Below are 25,866 nucleotides of genomic sequence, written 5' to 3'. Positions count from 1 at the left end.
GTGGAGGAGAGGGGAGGGTTAGGGTTAGGCCAGAGGCTGCTGGAGACAGGAACCCTTGGAACCAGGGCGCACCACAGAGGCAGAACCGGACACCTCCTCTCCCCAAAGAGACTAGGCCAGGAGTTCTCAAAGGGAGGTCCCAGGCCAGTCACATCCTCTGAAGATAATAAATTCTTGGACCTCACCCCTGGCCCTCTGAGTAAGAAACCAGGGAGAAGGCTGAGGATGTAGCTCAGTGGTAGAGCACTTGTCTAGCATGCACAAGGCCCTGGGTTCAACCCTCAGTACCCAAGAAAGAAACTGGGTTGGGCCCCACAATGTGTATTCTCTCAGGCCCTCTGACGCCCACTCCCCGGAAGACGCCCCCAGGAGAAAGGGGGGGTGGGCATGCTGAGCCTCCCGAGCTCTGTGAAACACTGAATTCACTAAATGCCAGACATCCTCACCAGCCCCTCTGCACTCCACCCCTGCCCCACTCCATGGATGAATGTTCTTTCCAGCCCCGTTCTTATTCTGCTTGGGCATGGGGGACTTGCTTTGCCCACTGGATTTGTGAGCAATCATGACGTATGTGGCCACATCCAAGCAGGGGTTGTAACTGTGCCTGCAAGGGTTGCCTTGGGCTTTTAAACTCTTGCTCTCTGCTAAGACCTCCTCAGCCTACATTGTCAGGTAAAAGATTCAGGGAACAGTCCCGAACCCAAGCCAAAACCACAGGCCACACCCAGGTCTGTGTGCAGGAAATGAAGTTTGTTGTTATAAGTCACTTCATTTAGGGATCATTTCTTACACAGCATTATCACAGCAAACACTGACTGATACAAACCACTTAATTTTATAGCAAAGGAAATCATGGCCCCAGAAGGCTGGAGAGCTGAGGAATTCTCCTCCAGTTCTCAGCCTGAAAAGTCAAAGAATGGGAGTCAGCTGGTGGCAGCATCTCAGAAATAATCTCCCTGTTCTCCACATCCTCTGGCCTCCAAAATGGAACCTTCCACCCTCATCTAGGGGATGCTCCCCACTAAACATTGGCAGCTAATGAAGGAATACTTTTAAACGCCTTCAGAATGAATGAACACTCCCAAGTTGACTTCTTTCCCCATGGCTCAGGAGGGACAAGCAGATCAAGCTTATCACTAAGGTGCAGAAGACCTGTCTCATGCCCCTTCCCACCCCTGGAGACGCTGGTGCCTCTGTCCAGGTGGCACAGCCGGATCCTCCCACCTCAGGCTCAGCCCATGCCCTCTGCCAACAAGCATCTGGCCCCATCACCGCTAATATAAAGTGGTGGCAATTGGAAGAGAGTGACCATGAATTGCTGAAGCTCTGGGCTGTAACATACCAAAATGAAAACTTAAGGACTGGAGAAGAAAGAAGAGGCTGCCTTTAAAATAAGCCCGAAATCCCAACCTCGCCACTCTTCACGGGATACTAACATCACTTGCACTGGCAGAACACCGGCCGGCTGTATTTTCGCCACTTCCCCTCTATTCCCAAGCGGTGAGGGAAGGTAAATGTTTGTGGCAGTTGGTGGGTTGAAGGACATTTACTGCATAATAAACTGCAAACTTGGCCATTGCTTCTGATTTGGGGGATCTTCTTACCAGCAATCAAGAATAACTCGACTTTCAGTTTGTAAAACATGTTGAGATAAAAGTGGGCAGTTAAGCTGGTTTCTCTTTTTTAAAAGTACATTTCTAGAGCGTGCCGGTGGCAACAAAATTCCCCGGATGCTCCTGCCTGACAGCCTTCCTCGTGTCCAGCTGCAGGATCAGCCCTGACCATTGTGTTAAAGTTCCACCTTGCACGACTGCAGTTGCCCTGTTCTTAATCCATCTGATCTCAGGCACTGCCCCGGTCTTGGGCCAATTAATGTAAGACCCCAGTGTTGGGCCACTGAGCATGGCATGGCATTTCCAACCTGTTGCCCTGAGATGACTGGCCAAATCAGGTAATCCGTGAAAATCAATCAATTCATTTACTGTACAGAGTTGAAAAACTGCAAGATCTGGGACATTACCTTGTCTTAGGGGATGTGGTTAGCCATTCTTCGTGTTTCTCAAATGTTATTAAATAAGCTGCAATTTCCTGAAACAGAAGAATAAAAAGATAATGACAACAATTAGCTCACGTTGGACCCTGAGAAGTAAGAAAGTTTTTGTTGTTTCGCAGCTGCTGTCCTCCTTTGTCAGGCTGGGGCTCCATCTCTGCTAGAAAAACACTTGACTTGGACTCTGCTTCTATTTTGATTTCCCGAGTCCTTTTCACTCAACCTGCCATACAGCAATAATCAAAGCGCTGGGTTTCAAAAGAGGAGTCGGTGGCAAGGACAGAAATACGTCTCTGTGGGAGGAAAACACCAGACGCCCTTTCAGTTCCTAAATGTCATTAACTTGAAGGGGGGAGAGGCGCATGCCAACAACACATCTCCGCTGAGAGCAAGGGCGCGACTGGAAAGTTTAGTCTGGTTTTCTGAAGCTGGGCAGATCTGTCCACTTGGTCACAAGAGATGCCCCATTCTCTCCGCGTGACTCCCAACCCCCTGAGCCAAATCACACAAAGATTAAAAAGAAGGGAAAAGATAGAGCCTCATTCCAGAGAGAGATAGAGAGGGGAGTTAGCCTTTCCCACTACTGACGCTTGATCTGTAGCAGTGCTTCAGAGAGGAGCAATGGCAGCTGAGTCTAAAGCAAAGATAGAGAAAACACAGGCACCTGAAGGTAAATTAAATATTTATAAACACAACAACATCGCTGCAGATACAGTTGCTGATTTATTAATCGTTCCCATAAAAAGCCAGTGGGTGACATCAGCCTAAGTCATTGCTCCAGCTCTGAGGCAGGATCTGGCCTGAGACTTCCAGCTCCACATAGATGTGCTAACATGAAATTGGCAGGGACTGAAAGTGAAATCCAGGCTGGACATCACATGGGTCCCTTGGTCTCGGTGCTGATACGACATGGGCCGGCTGCCCTGGACTATGGGAAACAGAGCAGAGGCCTCCTTACTGCCTCTGTCTGCAGCCAAGGCCCCAGGGGATGGGGCGGCTCTTGGGCTTGGACATAACGGAGCTGACACCTGTGATACTGGGACGCTGTGCGTGGCCTTGAGGGCAAAGGGAGAGACCACCGCCGAGCGGGTTAGAGCAGAAAACAGCAAGCACACAGTGGAGGAAGAAGGCCGGAGACCAGGGCCTCATGAAATCATCGGAACTGGCCACCACCACAAGTAGCTGTGCCTGGGGACCAAGACCCCCAAGCCACCTCGATCCGGAAGCCTGCACCTTACAAGAACCCGGGAAGCAGCAACCTGAGGCAAAAATAGAGCTGTCACTGAGCACCTTTCTATCATCGATTCCAGCTCCAGAAGTCCCAGAATAACTCTGATCAGCCCAACATGGTTCTCTCATCCCTGAGCCTCTCCTGCTGTATTTCCTCTCCTTACAAAGATCGCACTGAGGTCTCGCCATAGGTTGACATCACTTCCTCGGCCGAGTGCTCCCTAACTACTCAGGACAGGGTACCTGCCCGGCCTATGTGCTTCCACGGCACCGGCACCTCTCTCGGGTGCACCAGATTCATTACCCTGTGCTCTAACTGCCTGTTTCCTTGGAGAACACCTCCGCTGGACCATGCAAGGGTAAGGAACGTACAGTCCCTGATGTGCCCTCAGGATGTGCCCCTGGGCCACCCACGCGGAAGCACTTAAGGAATGTTCGTTAGATCGTTCAGATGGTGGGCCAGTGGGTGAGAGGATGGGTGGGTGTATGGAGGGATGGATGGGTGGGTAGATGGACAGGAGTTGGGAGAAAAAGAGTAGGTACTGTAGAAATAGGTATGCCTTCATGAGTGTGTGTGTGTGTGTGGGTGGTGTCTGTGTTTATTACTAAAGACAGATAAGTAAAAGTTTAAAGGCGCTAAACCCAGCCGTTCCCAGATGAACCCCTGTGCATTATTTCCTTAGCTCTAAGTCACCGTAGGAAGGCAACATAGCGTGGCAGTGAAGGGACCTGCACAGGAAGCAAGAAGACCTGGCTGTGGGTGCCAGCTCTGCTACATATCAGCTGTCCCCTCCCCCTGGTGAGCACACTGTCCAGACTCAGCTTCCCATGGACCTGGGACTCCATCACCACTCGGGAAGTTACAGGGAGTAACAATTCTCTCTATGCGGGCTGCCTCACACCTCCACTTGCCCACCCTGGCGGGGAATGAAGGTCATTTCAGCGTGACTGTTCAGAGCTGCTGTTCATCCTTCAGTTACCTACTGGTTTCTGTTCGGTTTCACAAAGCACTCAGAGCAGCCTTGGGTGGCACCTACAAGTACAGATACTGAGGCATGTGTGAAGTATGTCAGCTCCTGCCCTAAGTCTTGGTACCCAGAGGAACAGTCTATGCCAACTAGAACCCCAGATCCTTGTTGTTACCCAGAATCGTGCTGATCCAGAAGGTGGGGCACAGTACACCCCAGACACTGTTAGATTTATCTTTCAGTTCTGAAGACCCAGACACCCAAAGCCCTTCGTGTACATCCTTTGGCCAACTTCCACCCCAACTTGGCAGGGCTTCCCACTGCTGCTGTCGTCCAAGGAAAAAGCTGTCCAAGGCTCCTGCCATGTGCCAGTCCAGGAAGGACACCACTATGAAGCGGCTGCTAATGAGCTCAGTCAAGAAGGGGATGGAGAGGAATCAGCGAGACAAAGTAGCATCAATGCTGCTACAAGGCCAACCATGCAGTCACCCTGTAGCCAGACTCAGAGGGTCATTGCAGGTCCAATGAGCCACACGAGACAAGCAGAGGCTCCAGAGACTGTACTGACTTAGAAACTACCTTGGGCCCCTGGCCACTCCTCCTACACCCACGGAGCCACAGCTTCTCCCAATCCAAGACACCTTCCACTCAGAGCCCCTCCGAAGAGCACCCTGCACATTCCAGACCTGCAATCTGGGCAAAGGCAACTCAACGCCTGCCTCCGGGTCCCACTTCCCGCTGCTCACATTGACCAGACTGGACCACCAGGGACTGTCGCCCACTGCTGTGGGCTTCAGAAGGACCGAGCATATCCGGCCACCTGTCTAACCCTACATCCATGCTGTCCAATCCTCTCAACCATCACCTTACCAGGGTTTGGCCCCACTCACCAGACAGGCAGACAGGGGCCAGACCCTGCCTTCTCGAAGCTAAGGATCGGGATGGGCAGATGGATATACCAAAGCCAAAGGACCAAAAATACACAGGCTACTAGATGCTCATGGCGTGGACAAGGTAGGAACCATTATGGTTCTGAGTCAGGAGGGTCAGCTGGGCTAGCGAGGGGTGACCTGGGGAGAAGAGGATTCGTCCTCGTCATGCCAACATGAGTGGAGTGTGTCCTGGGCCGTGTACTGCTCTAGGCCTCTGTGCAGGGGACTTCACTCATTCTTTATGACCAACTATGAAGTGGGAACTGTGCCAGGGTGGCACAGGGTATGAAGTGACTGCCCGAAGTCCCAAGGCTAAATACCTGGAGCCCGAATCCATATAGAATGGTTCCAGAGCCCACACTCTGAGCCACTGTCCTGAATTCCTTAAAGAACAGCCAGGAGGTGCTGGATGGAAAGTGGAGGAAAGGTGTGGGGCCTCCCCAGTGCAGGATGGCAGCCTCCTGCTCCCCTCTGACCCTTTCACTCCCAGCCCCGCCTCCCTTCACAGACCAGGAGGGGTCCCCAAGGGCTCTGGGCATCAGCAGGATCGAGCTCACACACATCAGAAGGAAGCCCTAGCCTGCTCATGGGCAGCGATGGACAGAGTTCCGGTGTCCACAGAAGCTGTGCTTACAACGCCTTCCGAGGCAGAGGGAGACTCTGCCGTGAGAGGAAGCATTTCCAGCCCGACTCTGGCTGGCCCCTCCTCCCCCAAAGCACAGCAAGCCTGGGGCTCGAGAAGAGAAGAAGGAAAACAGATCTGGTCCAGCTCCTGTTACAGAGGAAGACACTGGGGTTGAAGGAGGGCAAGGTCTTGCCCAAAGTCAGGGGAGCCATGTCAGGCCCCTTGGCACCCAGCGCATGCCCACTCTCTCCCACTCACTCCCCAGCCAGCCGAATCCAGCCTGGCTCAGAGTCACAAGAGGCCCAAGGAAGAAGAGAGCAGGCCCCAAGGAGGTGGAAATGGGTGGGCACAAAACAAGAATCCAGACATCCATGCCCAGGGCATTGCTGCTCGATATAGCCCAAAGGCAGAAGCAACCCAAGCATCCCCAGGTGGATGAACAGATAAACAAAACAGGTCTGCCAAGGGGTGACCACACCCAGGTTCATAGCAGCATAACTCATAACAGCTAAAGCTTGGAAGTAGCCTATATGTCCATCAACAGATGAATGGAGAGAAAATGTGGTATTACACACAGTGGAGTACTACTCTGCCATAAAGAAGGATAAACTTAAGTCATTTGTAAGAAAATGGATGCACCTTGAAACCATAACATTAAGTGAAATAAATCAGACACACAGCTCAAACATCATGTGGTTTCTTTTATATGAGAAACCCAAAATATAAATAAAGAGTAAAATAAAAAGATAGATTGTAAGAAATAGGGAGATAGATCTTTTGCAAAAGAGAAGGGAAACAACGGAGGAAGGAAGAGAGGGGAAGGGGATAAAAAAAAGAGAGAATGGAGATGTGTTATGCACCTTTATGAGGAACTAAATCGTTACGTTCTGCAAACATGCGTTAATAAAAAATAAAAATTGGGGAAAAGAAAGAAGCACTGAGTGCTACGTAGTGCTATAGCACCATGGCCCCTGAAAACATTATGCTAAGTGAAGAGGCCAGGCCCCGCCCACCACACAGACGCGGTCCCATTTCCAGTAAGCATCTGGACCAGGCAGAGCCTCGGGCGAGAGTGCCAGTCTGCAGCTGCCAAGGGCGGGAGGGGCAGGAAACGGCTGCTTCGCGGGGGCGGGACTTCCTCCTAGGGTAACAGAATGTCGGGAACTAGACAGCAGAGGCGGTCGCCCAACAGCGAACTAACTGTATTTACATGAATTTCATCACAATTATTTAAAAGGAGAAGGAGAAGAAGATGCAGGAGGCACCCACCTGGGGTGCCCGGGGCCGGGGGAGACAACAGCCTGCCGGCCTCGGCGGCTGGACTGAACCCAGAGGGCCACGCTGACCGCCTCCTCCTCCTCCTCCTCCCGGGCTCCCAGCAGCCTTGTCTCCCCTTCTCTGTGTGGACACAGAGAAGAATGAGTCGACTGTCAGGATGAAGAAATTCACTGTGGGCTCCAAAGCAAAGACTGTCCAGCTTGCAGGTTTTAGATGTTTAGTTTGTCCTTTGGATGTTCAAATAGAAAAACTGCCGCCCAAGGACACTGTGTGTGGCCAGGGCTTGGCAGGAGAGCAGCTGATGGGAGGATCCACAGTGCTCTGGACTCTGCTGAGCATGGCGAGGGGCCCCCACAGACCAGGGAGGCAGTGGATCCCGTTGTGAGGCCAGACAAGGCCACATCAGGAAGGGAGGGGAGCCAGATGCAGGGGCAGCATGGCTGCATCTGGCATCTCCCACACCCTGGAGCATCCACCATCCAATTGCCAGTGCCGTCCCCAGGCTGGTGGCCCTAGGTCAGGACTGCAAAGCCACGGCTCTGGGAAGCTGTGGGGACAGCTAGGCTGGGGGTAGGGAAGAATGCAAAGTTCTCTTCTAAAGGACACAGTCACAGGGAGCACATCTGAGCCCCCCGAGCTGCGTGTGCAGTGACCCAGGGTGGGGACAGATACCTCACCGTTGCCATGAGGCGCAATGCCCTGCAGGAATATCCTTCCAAGAGCTCCTCCTGCAGAAGGGCAGCACAGGCTGGCCCTTGGCATGGGGCAGCACTGTCCAACAGATGTAACAGGGGCCACAAATGCCCACTGTGAGTGTAATTTTGAAATTTCTAGAATCTACTTGTGTGTGTGTGTGTGTGTGTGTGTGTGCTGCTGGTGACTGAACCCTGGCTTTGTGCACACTGAGCAAGCATTCAATCATTGAGCTACGCCCCCAGTGCTAGAAGCTACATTTTTTAAAAAGTAAAAAAAAAAGTATGTTTTATATTTTAACCCAATAGATCCAAAATAGCATCATCTCCCTACTTTTAGAGCATAGTCCTGTGAGCTATTTCACAGTCTTTCTCCATGCTGTTTTCTAAACCGGGTATGTGTTCCCACTCACGGCCCACCTCAGCCAGGCTCAGCAGCGTTTCCAGTGTTTGGTGGCTGCATACGTGGCTGCCATCCGGCCCAGCAGCCCCAAGTGCAGATACCGCAGGAGCCTTCGGAAGCCCAGGCCGGGTGACCCGGAAGGGGTCGGAGTCCCACCAAGAAGGCAGGTGCCCCAAGCACACGCTCCCTGCGGCTGGGCCTCCCAGCTCCAGTCAGAGCCCCCCACAGAGGTGAGAGCCGTGTTCCCCTGGGGTGTGGGGCCCCTCGGGTTGGCCAGGGCCTATGAGGGAGAAGGGCTGGATTCACTCCAGGTCTCAGACGGAGCACTCTGCTGCTGGCATACGTCCCTGGAGGAGCCGCCCACCCTCGGAGCCACATTCAGCCCCCCGGAATTGTCCAGCCCAGGGAATGCAACTTGCCTCCGGCAGTGTCCCAGCCAGAGCCCAGAGGCCTGCAGTCTCTTGGTTGGTCTGTCCTCAGTCAGCCTTCAAGATATAGGTTCACATCAGGGAAAGAAGAGGTCGCTGAGGGGCCTCGGTGCTTTTTGTAAGAATAAATAACAATGTATGTGTGTGTGTGTACATGTGTGTATACGTATGTGTAAGTGTGTGTTTGTATGCATACCTTCTGTTCTCTAGTCTCCTGATTCAAACTCATAGAAATACCCCTACAGCCTACACAATCTCAAATATCTTTTGCACACAGAAACACAGGTTTTAAACCAAGGAACAATTCTTTAAAGTTTGGTTTTTATGGGAGTTCTGCACAAGGGTTTTATCTGTGAGGGGCCAACGCTGAGGGGGGAAAAATCCAAGGCTCTCCTAGCAGCTGGCCCCAGCATCTGCTAGAGCCACAAAATGCAATTATATTACTCCCAAACGAGAGGTAAAAATATCTTGTTTCCAATACTCTTGGTTTTAAGGCTCATACTTAATGTCCTCTGGGTATTTCAATGGTGCCAGATCTCCGTGTTATGTACTTTATTAGGGATGTGTGAAAGTCATATTAATGACTTCCAACTAACATGTTTATGGTAAAGCGAATCCTCCCAGAATCCACCACTCCCTACACTTTACAAAAATAACTGGCCTTAATTTAAATAAATAAATAACTGGCCCGTAGCCCCGCCCCATGACACAGTCTCTGCAGGGCACCCCATATGTAAAGGTGGGGGTCTCTCCCTCTGTGGTGAACATTCCATTGCAGGTCAGGTGGTGTAGCACCCCGTCCAGGCACCATGTGCCCGTGCTCGGTGGGCTCCCCAGGCACCCAGACATCCAGGCCCGTATCCTGCATGAGATATTCTGGGTTCCCATCCACAGGTTGAACCAACCTCCCAAATCATGCTTGCAGGATGGCAACCTGCTCTGCTTTGAGACAACTAGCATGTGCCATAACGCTCCGTATATTCTGCTATTTGCACGGGTATAACATAGCTCTACTCTGACCATTTATGACACTGCAGTGGTGAAGACCTCTGAAATCTGAGGGTGTCAGAGGACTTTGTACAAGATGGTAAGCAGCAATTCTGAATACATGTTTCATAGCCGACACTTCTGAAATAATCAAGCCGGGCCCAGTTGGCCGTGCGTTATGTAGAATGGTTGAGCATGCTTATGACCATCTGAGTGGCAATCATCAGAGAAACAATGGGCCACCAAAGAACATTCAGAGACAGGCTCGGTGTAGAAGTGATTCACCCCATCTTCTGTTCATTTATCTACTCATTGGTTCAATCATGCAATGAATTATTGAGCACCTACTATATGCCAAGCTCTATGTGAGCCCTAACAATACAAAGACCTGTGAGGAATGGCCCTTGGAAATACAGCTGGGAAGAGAGACAGGGCTGCAGGATCCAGGCTATTGTGTCAAGTTCAAAGCAGACAATGAGGCTAAATTAGCAGCGTGAATGATGCAATCGTGCTGGGCAGGGAAAGAGAAGGCTGGGCCAATGAGCTAACACCTCCACTGGGTCAGAACGGGCAGGAAGTTGCCAGGCAGACAAGTGGTAGAGGCATCAGGTAAAGGAAACAGCATATGCAAAAGCAGGAAATGGGAAGTGCCAGTGTGTTCCGGGAGATTTCAGCGAATGAAGTAGCTGGAGTCTGCAGGGCCTGGAGGAGACTGGCAGCCCGAGCTGGAAGGGGAGGAATTAAAACCCTCGGCAAGTGGAGTTCCATCCTCAAGGGTCGGGGTTCGGGGAGGCTTCTAAGCAGAGGGGAGACACAAAAAGGGCTGCACTTTGGAAACGTCACTTTGATGGTGGCACAGCGGAGCGGGGCTACTGCTGGGAGACTCTGATGACAGCAGGAAGGAATGGGGCCATCCTGAACTCCACGGCGGGGCTGAGGGAGGGCCACAGAGAGGATGCAAGGCGGCAGACAGCTCCTACCTCACCCTTCTCTGCCCGGCTCTGTGAAGCGGCAGCTGATCCCCGTGAGCAATGTCCCCTGTGCCGACTTAGTAGAACGTGAAGATTCATAACGATGTGAGCTTTCGAGATGACAGTGGCAACAGGACACCTCTGTTCTGGTTTCTGTCATCATCGCTATGACCGCTGTCGCTGCTCTTCAGAGCAGAGCCCAGTGGCCCCTCAGGGAGCACAGATTCAGCCCCAGGGCCCACTTCCTAGGCCAGCCGTGTCCACTGCCCCGTCCGCAGCCCCACTGCCCACGGTAAGGGGCTGTGCTCCTCCTCAGCCCAGAGGCAGGAGCTGCTCTTTTACACCTGACACTTTGGGACCCCTTAGAACTCTCTTTTATCCCTACTAGTAATCAGCCACCATCTACCGGCTGGCGATTCTTTACATTAAATGTTCTCTGTTCAATAACCAACATGGTTTCAGCCTCCTGACTGGATCCTGACTGATTTAAGGATCATCTACAGCCTGGAGAACCTAACAACCTCACTGATGTGTCATCCTAGAACACACAAAAGTAGAAGGGGAATGAAAAACACCTGCAAGAGGAGAGGCATATACTTCAGGAATATATCCAAATTACCCCACGGCCAGGCAGCAGTGTGAAAGGCACTGGAGGAACATGTGCTTTGGACTCTTATTTGAAAGGCCTGAATCTGCTTGTTTGGGGAGATAAAAAGCATTTCTTCTAAAAGACAAAATTACTCCGTTTCTACTTGGATGTATGATTTGGGACAAGGCCTTTGACAGCCCTGTGCCTCGGTTTCCACACCTGAAATATGGGGTGGCACAGTTGTGCTATGTGAGGTAATATATGTAGATCCTAGCCATACATTAGATCATTGGGTCAAGCTTTTGTAAAAATAAGCTTTATTGAGGGATAATTTACACACAATCAATATACTTGGTTTTTTTTGGGGGGGGGGGTTGGTATCAGGGATCAAACTCGGGACCTTGTGCTTGCACAGCAGGCACCATAACCACTGAACTAAATCCCCCACCCAATACACTTGGTTTCAAACCAGGTTTAAACAGTCAGTGAAGTTAACAGATGAATACATTATACATCTATCACCCTGTTCAAGGTATGAAATAGTTCCAGAACCATGTGGAGATAATTTCACTAAATGTAGGATTCTAAATGGATGCGTTTCCCCTCTCTTTGGGCACTCAAAAGACTTCATCCCATCATTTCTAGCTCACACGGTTTCTACCAGAAGTCTGCAATACTGTTATCGCTGTCTTCTGTGATCTGGGTCCCTCTCCCAACCCAGCAGACTTCATCCCTTTAGCATGGATTTGAAGCCATTCGACCACGGGTGCCTTTCTGTGGTTATCTTCTTCCTTGTCTTGCTTAGGCCTGCGAGTTTACAGTTTTCCTGAAATTTGGATTCTTGGCTGCTAGGGATAGAGCCCATGGCCTCATACATGCCAAGCAAGCACCCTACCTCTGAGCTGTACCCCAAAGCTTGTATCTTTAATTAAAGAGTGTTAGGCTTTGCTGTGGCAGAGGTATTTAATTGACTTGTGGGTCAACCTGATCCTCTAGGGTTTATTCCTTCTCGGGTCTCTACTGAATGTCACGGGTATTCAGGGAGGACTTTCCGATCCGGTGGCCAGGATCCGAACACCTCCAGTCCTGTGTGAGCCCTGTGACATTTTCACTGTGCAGCCCCCAGAGGCTTCCGCTCAGCCTTGTACAGCCTCACCTTATGCATCAAGTTTAGTGTCCAGCGGAACATCCCAGGGGAGCCGTGTGGGTTTCTGAAGTACTTTCTCTGCAAGGCTGTCTCTTCTACAATATTCTGCCCTGCAAAACTCTGGCCATCTCAACTTCTCCAAACTCTGATATCTGCCTCCTCAACTCATCCAGATCACTGTACACTGCTCAGGAGGCTTCTGCAAAGCCAGCTTGCCTTGGGGCAGAGATGCAAAGTGACCGAAGGGCTCAGTCTTCTCCGGACCGTGACTGTGTGGCCAAGGTCCTCACCTACCTTTTCACATCTGAAAAGGTTTATTTCACGCGTTTTTGTCTGGTTTCATAATTGTTTATAGCAAGAGGAGATTGGGTTCCAGTTATTCCATCCAGCTAGCAGCTAAAGTCTTGCCATCAGTGTTAAGTTTTTGGTTCTATTCTTAGAGAGGTCAGCAATCTCTGGGTGAAGGACACAGCCAAGCTGAGAAGCAGGATACAACCTTACAGGTGCCCTTGCTGCCTCAGAGAGAGGCTGCCAGGAAGTCTACGGGGATCAGAACTTCCTCAAATACCCAGAAGGAGAAGGGAGAGGTAATGTCGGGGACAACTCAGTGCTGGCTCTGTCCCCTTTCGCAGCACCCAGAGGCCACCTCTGCCCCCAGATGAAGATGCAGACTTGCTGATCTGACAGGTTCAGCTCGAGAATCAGAAAAGCCTAAAAGAGCAGAGATTGTTGTTATCAGTGTTTCCAGAGCAGTGATATAAACCTGAATATAAAACAGAAGTAGTGTTGCAAGAATTTGGCTTCTTTCTCAACCTTGGCAGGATTCTATCTGCACAGAAAGTGTCGCTGACAGCCACACACTGCCAACTCCTATTAAGAAGTAGGGACAAGGGATGAGCTATGCAAAAATATGCTGCATCCACTCGGTCTTTGTGTAGCCGGCTCCCTGTGCGATAAATTCTGAATCCCTGCCTAAATAAATCAAGAATTGATATCAGGCTGTGCATGTGTGTGTGTGTGTGTGTGTGTGTGTTTTCTCTTCCCACCAATAAAGAACCTCACCTGCAATGCTGAGAAGCTCCATTCCCATCTCTGCTCTAACCTGCTAACCAAAACAGCCTTTTGGAAATAGTTCGTCATTCAAAGAGGTCAGGAAAAACTTAGAAAGTTGCAGGCAACGGCGCTGGTGGCCACAGGGACAGAACAGAGGTGGGCATTTTGCCCTGCGCTGGGCCCTTCCTGCTGCCAAGGCAAGCAGAGACACCTAACTCTGAGCAACTGCATTTCCTCACAGAACAAATGCCCGCACCCATCCTATGCCCCACCGCCACCACTGCAAATCCAATAAAAGAAATGAAAACAGAAGCAAGCCCTCTTAAAATTAACACATTCAAGACAAGCAGAAACCATTGATCAAAACCTCCTATCTTCCCTCACAGCTGACAGCTCCAGAGCAGCTCGAACGCCCCATAATGGAATCCCATTATCTACAAAAGAACTCATTCTGGGGAGAGGCACAAACAAAGGAGGAATCAAAGGAGGCTGGCAAAGGGGAGACTCCACCACTTGCTGCTGCTCCCCAAGAAGGGGTACAAGTCTCCCGCTGAGACAGCCCTCAGAGCTGCAGCAAGTGAGCTGACGTGCAGGCAGGTCCAGCAGGAAGGAAGGGAGGCTGAAGAGCTGGCTCTTTCCATCTGTGCAAGAGGGAGACAGAAGCTCTTTCCACAGAGTGGGGAAACAGGGTCAACACACATCTTTCCTGAAATTCCAGAGCTGCCTGCATTTAGAAAACACAGGGATTTCAGCCAAAGTAGGGAGCAAGGAAGGTTCATTAGCAAATGCCTCAAATCCTTAATTCACACTTCAAACAAATAAGTTAATTGTGGAGCTAACAGAGTGTGACTTGATTATAGGCCACTGGTGGCCATTAATAGATGAAAAGTGTTTGGATTTCAAGACTGTTTGAATTTCATAACTTGTCTGTGTGAAAGAAGTTAGGCTTAGTCATCACCTCCATTTACGAACACCTGGGATCATGAATCCCACATGACAAATGAGCACCCCAGCTTTGAACTTTTGGGATTGAAGAGTAAACAGGAGGAGAATTCATGAATTTCTCTGAGGCAATTGTTCTACCCTGCTTTGAAGAGCAGTTGAGTTTGGTCTCCAAAGACCATAGCATATGCATGAACAGAGCCTTCCTATGACTCAAAAGGCCCACCGCTAGGTTGCTTGAGCAGGGATCCCGTGGGGAAGGCAGGATGGGACCAGACTCCAGTCTCAGATATTATTGATCAGTGGTGCAGATTTCTCATACCCAGAGACACGAGCCCAGCCCATGTGAAACCTAATTAAAACTGAAACTTGTGGATGCATCAAAAACCAGACCACTGATAAGTCTGTATCAGTTTTCTCTTTGACCAGGTGGGCCCAATCCTCAAATCTCAGATTCCATCAGCAGAGAGAGAGAGAGAGAGAGATCTTCCTCTTTTCCCACTTCTTGATAACACCAAGAGTAAGATGAAAGATAAGAAGCCCAAAGCCTCATATTGTGTCACCTGCAGAGCAGCAAGGCTGCAGGGTAAAAAACCCCCAGTCAATCAAACGCATCTTCCTGAGAAGCTTGTGATGTGATGATGGACACAATGTCAAAACCATAAAGGGGAGCTTGCTTTTCAAAGGGCTGCAACAGGGCAGTATCAGCAGGTGGAGGCTGAACTGGTTTGTTTGTTTGTTTGTTCATGTGTTTTATCATATAAAAGAGTCTCCAATAAAGGGAGGCCCTCTCTGTCCAAGGTGACAACGCTCTACAAAGTCAAGCCCAACAGATCTGGAGCCAGCTGCACCCCTGTAGAGCAACTTTGATGCAATATTCTTCTCCTAACCTGCCAAGCTCTTCTATCTCATTCCTTGGAGAGCTGAGCCAAGCATTTTGGAAAATAAAAGCCATGGAGAAGACCTAACCTGCTCTCCAAGAACTTACGATCCAGGGAGACGGGCACCTAATGCGAGCCAACACAAGACTCAAGGACCACGGAGGTTGAAGCTCAACCTTGGGGAATCCAAGAAGAGACAGAGACAGCTCAGCTGGAGACCCCAGGATAAAACCCGAACGTGAAGACTGTCGCGCTGTCCTTGGTGCTGAACCATCGCTGCTCCAGGGTGACTATTTCCTACTGCGGGTCCTAACCCATCAGTGAGTCTTGAAATAATTTAAGGTAGAAATGGGTACTTTTTCACCACATGGAATGCAGTGGGTGGAGTGAGACCGGAAGTCATTGGAGTGGTTGTATTGTTTCCTGAAACGTTCCCAGACAGTGCGCTACAGAGGAATACACAGATGTGTGCCCTGGGTCACAGCATGACATAGATTCCTGGCTGTCTGCCAAGGACAGCCTTGAAAAATCTCTATAGTTGCCTCTATCTGTTTCAACACGGAAGACTTCCGACTTTATCCCCACAATTTCTGGCCAAAGTTTCAACCAAGAGGCAGTGGTAGTAGAGAGAACAGGGAGTAAATCAAGAGGAACAAACAACAGAACTGCAAGCACAAGAAATCATGAGAAAGGACTGAAAAGAGACTGTTGTTTTCCATCATAGTTACCAAAATTGTTGAGATTCTTCCCTGAAAATCTGAAGTGGGAGTCATGTCTCTATCCTCTACTCCCAGCTCTACAGGGGGTTCAAGAAGAAAGTAGCTCACAAACAACAAAAGCCCTCACATGAGAGGACAGCACTGGTCAAGTGTGGTGGTGCACATCTGTAATCCCTGAACTTGGGAGGCTGAGGCAGGAGGATTTCCATAATTTTGAGACCATATTGGGCTACAGAGCGAGTTCAAGATCAGCCTGAATTAAGAGTGAGACCCTGTCTCAATAAGCCAAAAAAAAAGATACAGACCCTCATCCTCTGGTTCTCAACTCAACAAAAAGCTTTAATTCAGCATTAAACTCTCGACTATAAAGTGGGAATGATGATTTCACCTATGCCCTGGTGGTTACCACGACTAAGTGAGAAGATTTATGTAAAGTTACTTAAAACAGGACCTGGAAGTCAACAGTGCTATAAAAGGATTAACTATTACTGTAACTTCACTTGCATAGCAGTGGAAGTGGAACATGTAAAGGTTCTGTATTACACAGCCATTAAAAACATTTGTGAAGAATTTACTGCTTGAGATACAATGTTGAGGAGAAAAAGCAAAATACAAAGCTGTGTAGCAGTATAATTTCAAACATATTTTTAAAGGGCTCGTAAAATATTGGAAGAAAATTTACTAAAACGTTAACAGCAGTTGGGGTTGAGTATGACAGCTTAGATAAATCTCTTTTCTGTACATTTTCTTCTATGTTCCTTTTTTTTTTTTACAATTAGCATGTGTTTTGCAATTAGGAAAAACTATACTTCAAAGACTCTAACTCAAACTCAAACTGGCTTTAATCTTGAGATGTGCTATTCTGTAAGGCACGTAATAGAACTGGATGTAGGAGCCAGGAAAACAGCATGCTTCATAGGCACCATTGTATGGATGAGCCACAGGTCAGCAGGAATATGGTGTTGCTGCTATTCATTCATTCAGCAGTACTGGTGGCTGGAGCCAGGGCTTCATGGATACCAGGCAAGCCCTCTGCCACTGAGCTGTATCCCCAGCCCTTTTTAAATCTTTTCATCTTGAAATAGGGTCTCACTAAGTTGCCCAGGCTGGCCTTGAATTTGCGATCCTGAGTAGCTAGGATTACAGGCGTGTGCCAACCATGTCCTGCTGGTGTTGCTGACTTCTGGATCTTTCCACAACACCTCTCAACTGCTGAAAATGGGAATCTGCCCACACTTTTGATTTACTTCCAACTCCAAGGCGGCAGAGTAACAGAGATGACCATAAATGACCCAGGACTCGGACACAGCAGCCCAAGGCCCCAGCCACGCCTCAGTCACAGAGGACCAGGACTGCCTTCAGCAAGACTTTCTGCCTTCCACCTAGCAAGCACTGAGTCCCCCACCAACAACTCGTTTAACCTCGCCAGAACTCCGTGAGGTTGTGTAGGTATTGCCATCCTCCTCCTTTTACAGATACCGAAGTAGGGAACTTTAAAGTTAAGCAGCTTTATCATTCCATTTTCATGCTGCCTTTCAAAGCAAACTTTCTTTACTCTTTACAGTGTCTGTAACTGGCTGCCTCTAATTTCTCTCCTCCCTTTCCCTCCCAAGCCCACCCCCCTCCCCGTGCCATCCCCATAGCTCTTGCCAAGGTCGTCCATGATGTCCTCATCCCCAAAGCCAATGGAACATTCACGTGCCCTATGGGGATCTTTCACCTTCCCTCCCTGATCAAACGCTGTCTCTCCTCTGCCCCCTCCAGCTGTCATTCTCTTGCCCCCTAAACACAGGGTTGTCCCAAAGCTCAGTGGGCCCTCTCTGCAGCCCCACTCCCTCCCAGGCATCTCATCCAGACAGCGACTACCCCGAGTTCACATGTCCAGCCCCACCCAACAACTGCAGAGTGAATAACTCTGCCCAAACATCTGCCAGGATCTCAAACTTCACAAGTCTCACCGCTGACCTCACACACAGCCTGCTCCTTCTGCATCCTCCCTCTCAGCAGACAAAGCTCCACCTGGCCAGTGCTGGGCCCCAAATCCGGGAGTCAGCCTGGTCTCCTCTGCTTCTGAAACATTTGAAGCAAACTTGTCTGCTCTGCCTTCCAAAGATAATCGGATCCCAGCCTTGTTCCAAGCCCCAGCACCTCTCACCTGCCTGACACCAGTGGCCTCCTCTCTGCCCAGTGTGCCACATTACTGCTCCCTCGTACCCGTGCATCTCAAAGCCACAGTCCTCCAAGGGCCCAACCATCCTGCACCACCTGGCTCCGCTGCCTGAGCCACACCGTCCCTGTCAGGTGCTCCCAGAGCTGCTGATACAGTGATATCTTGGAGACCAAACAGCTTGGAGTTCACACTCTCCGGTACTTGAATAGCAGGGTTCAAAAAATATCTGCTCCACATTCCTAACTTTGCACAGCAGTCGAACTGAAACTCCGACTTGGAAAAACCGGTAGGGCCGAGAGTGAGTCACGCACCACGTCTCAGCGCAGGCACAGGTGAAGCTGCGGTCTGAGCGCCCCTCTCACCGGACGACCCGCAGTGCTGCTGTCAGTGCGTTCAAACGGTCGTCATCGTGCTCTTCTCCTTTGCACTTTATCTGTGTAAAATACCGTAACCATGGCTGCAAAGAAAGTTAGTGATACCAGCAGTAAAGCTAAGAGGAAACTGTGAGAACCACGATCAAGTTGAAGAAAGAAAGCATTGGGAAATCTGTTAAAGTCTTGGAAAAATAAACTTATAAAAGTAATTCTGGGGCCTCAGAACCAATTATGTGGTTTTCTGTTATTTCTTATGGGAAAAATATGTTCAGTTCTGAACTTTCTGGTGTTCGGACACAAATTTGGAATAAATTGGGTTTAACAACTGAGGTATCACTGTACATCCTGCCCCAGTGCCTTTGCACTTGCTGTCCCGTGTGCCTAGAAGAGATTCTTCCTCAGATTCCTCTTGGTTCCAATTCCTCTGGGTTCTCTGGGTTCTCAGATTCCTTTGGGTCTCAGCTCGTGTCCCTTTCTTGGTAAGGAAGGACCCTAATGACTACATGAAGCGCCAACGTCCCCGACCCACTCTCTGTCTCTCTCCCCCATGTTCTTTTCCCTCACAGGGTGTATGCGCACCTGATGTTCTGTAATATACTGTGCCCTTGCCCCCTCTGGCCCTTACCACCGCCCCCTGGAAGTGCCCGCTCCACTCCCATCACTGCTATATCTCCAGCCCCGAGCGCAGGGTCCATAAAGATGGAGGAATAAACGCGTGAGTAAATCAGTGAGTGGACAAACACGCCTGCTCGCAGCTGCCCAGCTCATCCCTGCTGGTGCTGTTGTGGCCGACAGACCGGCGAGCAGCCAGGGCAGAAGCTGGCGAGAGCGGCAATGAAAGCGGCCACAGGGCTGACGTCCGGTGGATCAGACTGCGCCCGACGCCCCAAGAAGCAGGGAACCTGTGCTCCCCTTGATCCTACAGAGGCTCAGAAGATGAAACGTAGATCGGCTGGCACAGAACCACCTTCAGCCACAGAGAAATCGCCCCAAGCCCTGATGTCCCCCACACAGCCCCCAGCCTCTGCTCCATCCTCAGAGGCAGCCTGGATGACACCTCGGCCTGCTGGCAATGACCCCACAGCCAGGGCGCTGGGGGTGTTTTCAGCACATTTCGGCCCAAATCCTCTGCTTTAATTGGTCCCAGGCATTTCACTTTTAGAGCTTCCTTCGCTTACTTGGTTTAAAAGTCCATCTCCGCATGATCCAATAGGAGCCCGGAGAGTAGATAAGATAGTGAGACTAATCTGTAACATTTGTGTTTAATGGTTAGATATTAATTGGCTTTCTTAAAAGTGTGTAAATCGGTCCATTTTCAGGCTCTGTGGTCTGCTCGTCCCCCTTAAGGAAGGAGCACACCCGTCAGCAGCTCTGGGCCCCGTGTCACCTTGTACACTGTAGTCCGTTCATTTCAAAAAAGTAAAATAGATTTATCACAATTTGAAAATACAGAAAGTCATTAAAATAATAATTAAAAACACAACTACGCACACAATAAAAGTTTCGTGATAATAAACTACATTTTAATGTATATTAATTCCGCTAACGATTTACTCTATACTTCTTCCAGGGTCAAATCAATGTCTGCACTAAAAAAGAAATTCAATTAAATTCTATTCCCTGTATCTTTCAAGTGAGTCTATTGTTTGCTTTTGTCTCCTATCAGGCCATTTGTCAGTTGTTCTAGCCCAGGATTACAAATAGAAGGGACGCCCGTCAAGGGCAGAAGGAGCGGGTCCAAAGCCTTCCCACCCACCTCCACCCGCTCCCGTCCTTTTGTCACCGATGCCCTCGCTGGAGGAGGGAGGCCGAGGGGGAGGCACGTGCCGTGCGGGGCCACGCACCCGTCAGCCATCGCGTCTGTGCGTGGCCCCAGTGAGCCCCCACACGGAACAGGCTCGCACTGCTCCCAAAAGCACCAGGCGAGGCCGCCCCTCCCGTCCGAAGCTCACCCGCCCGGTGTTCAGAGGCGGGGAAGGCACCCTGGTTCCCTGGCCCTGCACCAGGCGCGGGACGTCCTGGCCCTGCCCGAGTGGCTTCTCTGGTACTGAAACACAGTCGGCCGATTCCCAGGCTCTGGCACGCTGACTGCTGGCGAGCGCTGGGTGGTATGAGCCCAGCCCAGATGGAGCTCAAGGGCAGCGGGCTCAGCCACTCCCTCTGTGGGTGACCACCAGGGGGCAGAGTCACCAGCCGGCCCGGCAGCCAAAGTCGCTGCTGGGAAGGCAGTGTGTGCAAAGCCGAGGGATCTGAGATGTGGACAGGAAAAGAAATAGCCACAGAACCCTGCCCGGAAGCAGAGGGAGGGAAGCTGAGGGTGAGCACCAGGACCACGTCCACTCTTCAAATCAGGAAAAGAAGTCACTGAAGGCCAAATGACTTCCCGGGTGCCCCACACGAGTGAGTGGGGAGGGGACCCTGGAGCCCCAGAGGAGCCTCCCTCCCCCTTTTCTCCTCCTCCTATTCGTCTCCATCCCCCACCTCTCCCTCTTCCCTTTCCTTGTCCTCCTCCTCCTCGGCTTCCTCTTCCTCTTCCTCTTTCTCTCCCCCTTTCCTCCTCATCCTCCCACCCAGGACCCGCACCTCGGAGGGTGAGCTCAGGAAGGGGCCCAGGGAATGAGCAGGCAGCGCCAAGCTGTCATTAACCACGGCGGCCTCACACTGCTGCGGGGCTTTGTAAGTCTCCACTGCACAATGCTTTCTAAAATACAGGTGCAATTTGGGCCTGTGGTTAATTCGGTTGAATTTCATTTGGTACTGTGTAATATTTTCCCCAGCCGGGCCTAGGGTAAGTCTTGAGTCTTGGCTCCGGGCTTTGCTGACTCGACAAACTCAGCTGGGCCGGTGGCCATGCCCGGGTCCCCTGTAACCCCCATCCCAGGCGGCTCTGAAAGCCTACAGCACCCCAGAACACAGCTGTACCCACTCCCCTCCGGCTCAGCACCCCATCCCATTTCTAAGGAGGAGAGACACACCTGGGGCTCCTGGGGGCCATGGCCCAGACCGACCACTGGCCCGAGGCCTCGTTCGCTTCCTGCTTTGGCAACTCTGCACTTCCGCTCGTTGCTCCGTGCCAGGCTGTCTGCCTCTGACCAATGATTTGGAAAACATGATCACTGTGATCCCAGCAGGAGGTGAAGCTCAACATAGAAATTGCATTTTCCGATCCTGGCTCCACCAGTGAGAAGCTGTGTGGCCCTGGTCGCATCACAGGGGACATCTCTGGGTGTCATTTTGTCCTCAGAGTGACTGGGCACGCTGAGATGACACCAGTCCCTTTATGCAGAGCCAGGCACGTGCTGGGTGCTCAGTAAAGGAGGATTGCTCCTTCGTGGCTAATGAGGATGGTCTTCCAGCTGCCCTTGGGTTGGGGGAACAAGATGTTTCTAGAAACAGAAAGCCTCACGTAGGATCCCAGGGCCCCTGCAGGGTCCAGGCCATGACAGAGGGGTGAGGGACCCCTGCTCTCCTGTCTGCAGCCCTGGGAGCCCAGGCCCATTGCTAGCTGGGCCCTCCCACTGCCCCAGAGCTCCTGTACAGCTCAAGGCCAGAGCTGACTTCCGCCTTCACCATCAGTGATCTACATGCAACCGCGTCAATAAACCCGCTGGACCCAAGCACCACGTAAATGCTGGTATGTAAAGAGAAAGGAGATTTTCCCTGCCCGGCTTGCTGAGCAGTAAGGAAGAGACTCCTGGTCCCAGGGCAGCCCCTGGAGTGGCCTGGGGGTCCCCTGCAACCCAGAGAGGCGCTAGCCGAAGCTGGTGAGCTGGATCCAACCAGTGCTTGGGAGCCATGAATTTTTCTGAATCCTAATAAAGTGCCTTTTACTTTATTTCTCCAGATTATTTATAAATGGATTTTTCAATAAAAAACAAAGCTGAGGACATATGATAGATTTTCCCTGGCAGGTGGCATGGGGCACGTTCCTCCCCACGGCTGCCTGCCCCGCCCTGCAGCACATGGCTTGATCAGCCCGTCCTCCCTTTGGGCCCTGACCTGCTCACAATAATTCCTCAGAAGCCCATGGGTAGTCACTAAATTTAAACTCCTGTCCTAAAAACTCAAACTCCACTCAATAAGCACTTACTGATATCCTATTGCATGCAAGACACGTGGCCAGGTGCTAGGCTGTGGACAGGAAGTGGAAGAGCAGAGCAGACTCCCTGAGAAAGGAATGCGCTTGTGTACAGAGCCAGCGGCAGGGACCCCGAGGGGGCTGACACTGGACACGAGGACCTGGGTGTGAGAGTAGTGTCTGCATTGGCAGGCACCCTGGGCTGCGAAATTGCAGAAGATCCAAGCAGCAGCACCTTGAGGACAAAGGAAGATGGACCCACTCACAGCTCAAGAATTTTGCAGGGAGGACTGACGTCTGTGACACCCACTCGAATGCAGGTCCCAGCTCCACTATGCCGCGACCTTGGGCTGGACCCACACTGTAGGTGGTCACAGTGGCTTCCTCCAATATCACGTTCTCCAAAATCCACAGGTCAGCATCCCACCCCTTCTGAAGAGCTGGGAGATGGTCCCAGAGCCGCCTTCCCATCTCACTGGCTGACCTGAGTTGCAGGTCACCCCTCAACTGGCCAGGGCTCCATGTGATGAGCCAGAGCTGGATTCACCCTCAAGACTGGACAGGGCCTCTCCGAAGAGTCTGGCCCCGATGCCTGAAAACCACTGAGGTCCTGTTGGTAAAACTAAAAGTGGGTTGCTACTGGGGAAACCCTGAAGAGAGGCCCCGTGCCTGGGGAAACCGACACTCTCAGATGTTCTGAGTGAAACCAGCAGAATAGACACCGGATAAAATCAAGCAACTTACCCATCTTGTTCTTTAATTGTTCTTTGCAAGTAACACAGTGTCCAGCATACAACAGACACCAATGATCTGTTGAGTAAGTGAATGAATGAATGAATGAGGAGTGAATGAATACTAACATTATACCAAGAGACTATCTAGGAATAGTCACAAACATTCAAACCCCTTACTGGGTCTCCAAGAAGCAGGAGAAAAAGAAGACTGAACTTAAGCAAGCTAGAGCCTACTTGAAGCCTGTTTAAAAAAGATGCTGATGATCAGGACAAGGGATACCCAAGGGGTCAGAGGTTGGCAATGTGGACCCAGCACTGTCCCAGGAAGGGAGACTCTGAGTCCAAGGGAGAGACACAAACCTCCTCCCCAAGAGGAGCTCTCAACCCTGGGAGCAGGGGTGACACCTACCACTCCCTGGGGAGAATTTATCAGCCCTACAATGACCGCCCTCCTTTGGTCCATGCCCCATGCGGGAGCCATCTCAGGCTGAAATGACGCTGTAGGTTAGAGGCTCCCATGCAGGAGGCTGAGCGTGCCAATCCCAGGAGAAATACCCTCTGCCACAAATGGTTGGCTCTGGGACTTCACGCTGACTACAAATTCAGTCACTTAGAGGATGATGAATATTTAGCTCAGGTGGAAGGTAAACCTTTCTTTCTCTGACTTTTGTCTATTACCCAGGCACTCTCCAGCCCCGGTGCCACCCCGAGACATGCAGGGCAGACACGGCCATTTAGGAGGCTGAGGTCCTCTGTCCCAGATGTTGTTAGCATCAAAACTTCTGAAAGGATGCAACTGTTTAAGGAAGAGACAAACAGACATTGAATATTTAATGTTGCCCCTCTCTCTAAGCAGAAAGAGTTCAGCTTCGACTTCCTGCCTTTACAACGCTACCAAATCCATCCAGAATGTGGGATGTAGGTGAGGCATGTCCTTTTTAGAGGATGCTGGTGCTCTGTACAACCAGAACTAAGCATATCTATCTGGAAAGCAGTAAAGTGTCCTCTATAGGTATCTAATCAAAGTGTGGACCAAAGCCCAGAAAAATCTGTCTCGGCTTCTTTAAACGATGCTCCCTGTTTGTCAGTCCCGAACGTTTGGACTCCGTGCTCTGTCACTTCCCACTGCGGCTCTCAACTGTCACCTAACACAAGATGCTCGGCCACACAGACCTGCTTCCTTCCTGCAGCACTCAGCACCTCCTCTTCCACCTCTGCTGGCTGGGGGGTGGGAGGCTCCTCCAGGCCGGACACTGCACAAGGGAACCAGTGGGAGCCCCAGGTGCCAAGGGAGAAAAGGGAGCCACCCCTGGACAAATGTGGGGTGCAGGAAAAGGGGCCTGCACCCGAAACAATCAGCGAGAGCACGGGCAGGTGCCAGGTCAGGAGCAGACGCCACGCCTGCACCCTGTGCCCAGGTGCGAGGCTGAGCTGCCCAGGAAGTGCTGATTCCAGTGGAGCTCGGTCGGCTCCATGCTCCGCCCTTCTCCTTAGTCCATCTAAATTCTGCTTAGCTTTCAAAATGCAGGGGACTGCGGATGTTGATAAACTTGCTCTGTGAAAAGGAGAAAACGCTTCAGCAGGCCGGAGAGAAAGTCCTGCCCCAGTTGGTCTGTTCTGCCCCTGAGGCTTCAGCGCAGGTCCTCCACCTCTCTACCAACTGACTCCCTTTTCCGAATTCCTCCAGCCAGCGGGCTCCTCCCCCTCCCTCCTGTTGCCCTGGGATACACACCCTGCCCTGCCCGCTGCGTCTCCTCCACGCTGGCTGCAGGGCCCTCTTCTCTCCGCTCCTGGAGGACCTCTCCTCACCTGAAGCATCACCATCGCTCACAATGACTTCCTCTCCCTCCACCCTGTCTTCGCTGCTTCCCTCCTGTCCCCTCCCCATTTTGTTTCTTTCCCATTTGCTACAAAACTTGTCCACGGCCACTCTCAACCTTAGGTCCCCGGACCCAGTGATGCTTTTATTTTTCATCTCAGCTCCTCAGCGGCAGCCCCAGGGCTGGCCGAACCCTTCTGCCCGCTCGGCCACACAGCCCTGCTTCCTTCCTGCAGCACCCGCGCCTCCTCTTCCACCGCCTCCCCTTTCCCTGACTCTCAGGAGCCTCTGCCCAGCCCTCTCCACTCTCCTTTCCACACTTGACCCTGGCCGTAGCACCAGCTATTTGTTGATGACTGACAAACCTACATCTCCAGCCTGGGATGCTTCTCTGTACTCCTGGATCCACCTGCTGCTTGGCCTCTCTTCTGGATGAGCACTGAACACCTCACAGTGAATGCCTCCAGAATAGGGATCAGGATTTACTTCCTCAAACCTGTCTCTCCCGGGCTTCCCCTTCTCAGTGCACTGCAGTCTGGTCACACTTGTGCTGCTGGTTCTGACTCGGAAGGGAGTCTCCCAGCTGCCCCAGCAAGGCCCTGATCTGAGTAGTCTTCCTGTCTCACCTGGACAGCAGCAGTGATGCCCAGCCATCCCCACTCCTCCCGCTCCAGAATGACCCTGAGGTCCGCGAACTCTTCCGGCTTCTGGCAGCTTCCCAGTGCCCTGCATGGGGCTCCTCCACCTCCCCTCCCCTGGTTCCATCTGTGCCTGCTATTTCTGGGTCCCACAGGGA

The 25,866-nt window shown here is 51.3% G+C and overlaps 1 protein-coding gene across 15 annotated transcripts in view; it reads right to left on the bottom strand.

Annotated features, from left to right (window-relative positions):
- Window positions 1-25,866, bottom strand: part of Camta1 (calmodulin binding transcription activator 1) — a 777,226-nt gene that overhangs the window by 505,072 nt on the left and 246,288 nt on the right. For 13 of the 15 annotated variants that reach the window (XM_021243596.2, XM_021243595.2, XM_021243599.2 and 10 more), the window contains one exon: window positions 2,021-2,088. The exons of the other annotated variants lie outside the window; for them this stretch is intronic. In XM_021243596.2, the coding sequence (XP_021099255.1) occupies window positions 2,021-2,088 (68 nt within the window). The remainder of the gene's footprint in view (window positions 1-2,020; window positions 2,089-25,866) is intronic. 15 annotated transcript variants of the gene reach the window in all.

This window comes from Heterocephalus glaber, unplaced genomic scaffold, assembly GCF_053883595.1.
Source record: "Heterocephalus glaber isolate CG9 unplaced genomic scaffold, H.glaber_assembly_v1.0 deba00001447, whole genome shotgun sequence".
In the NCBI taxonomy this organism is placed as follows: Eukaryota; Metazoa; Chordata; class Mammalia; order Rodentia; family Bathyergidae; genus Heterocephalus; species Heterocephalus glaber.
Note: the sequence above shows the minus strand (reverse complement) of the source record. Positions and strands in the feature narration are given on the sequence as shown.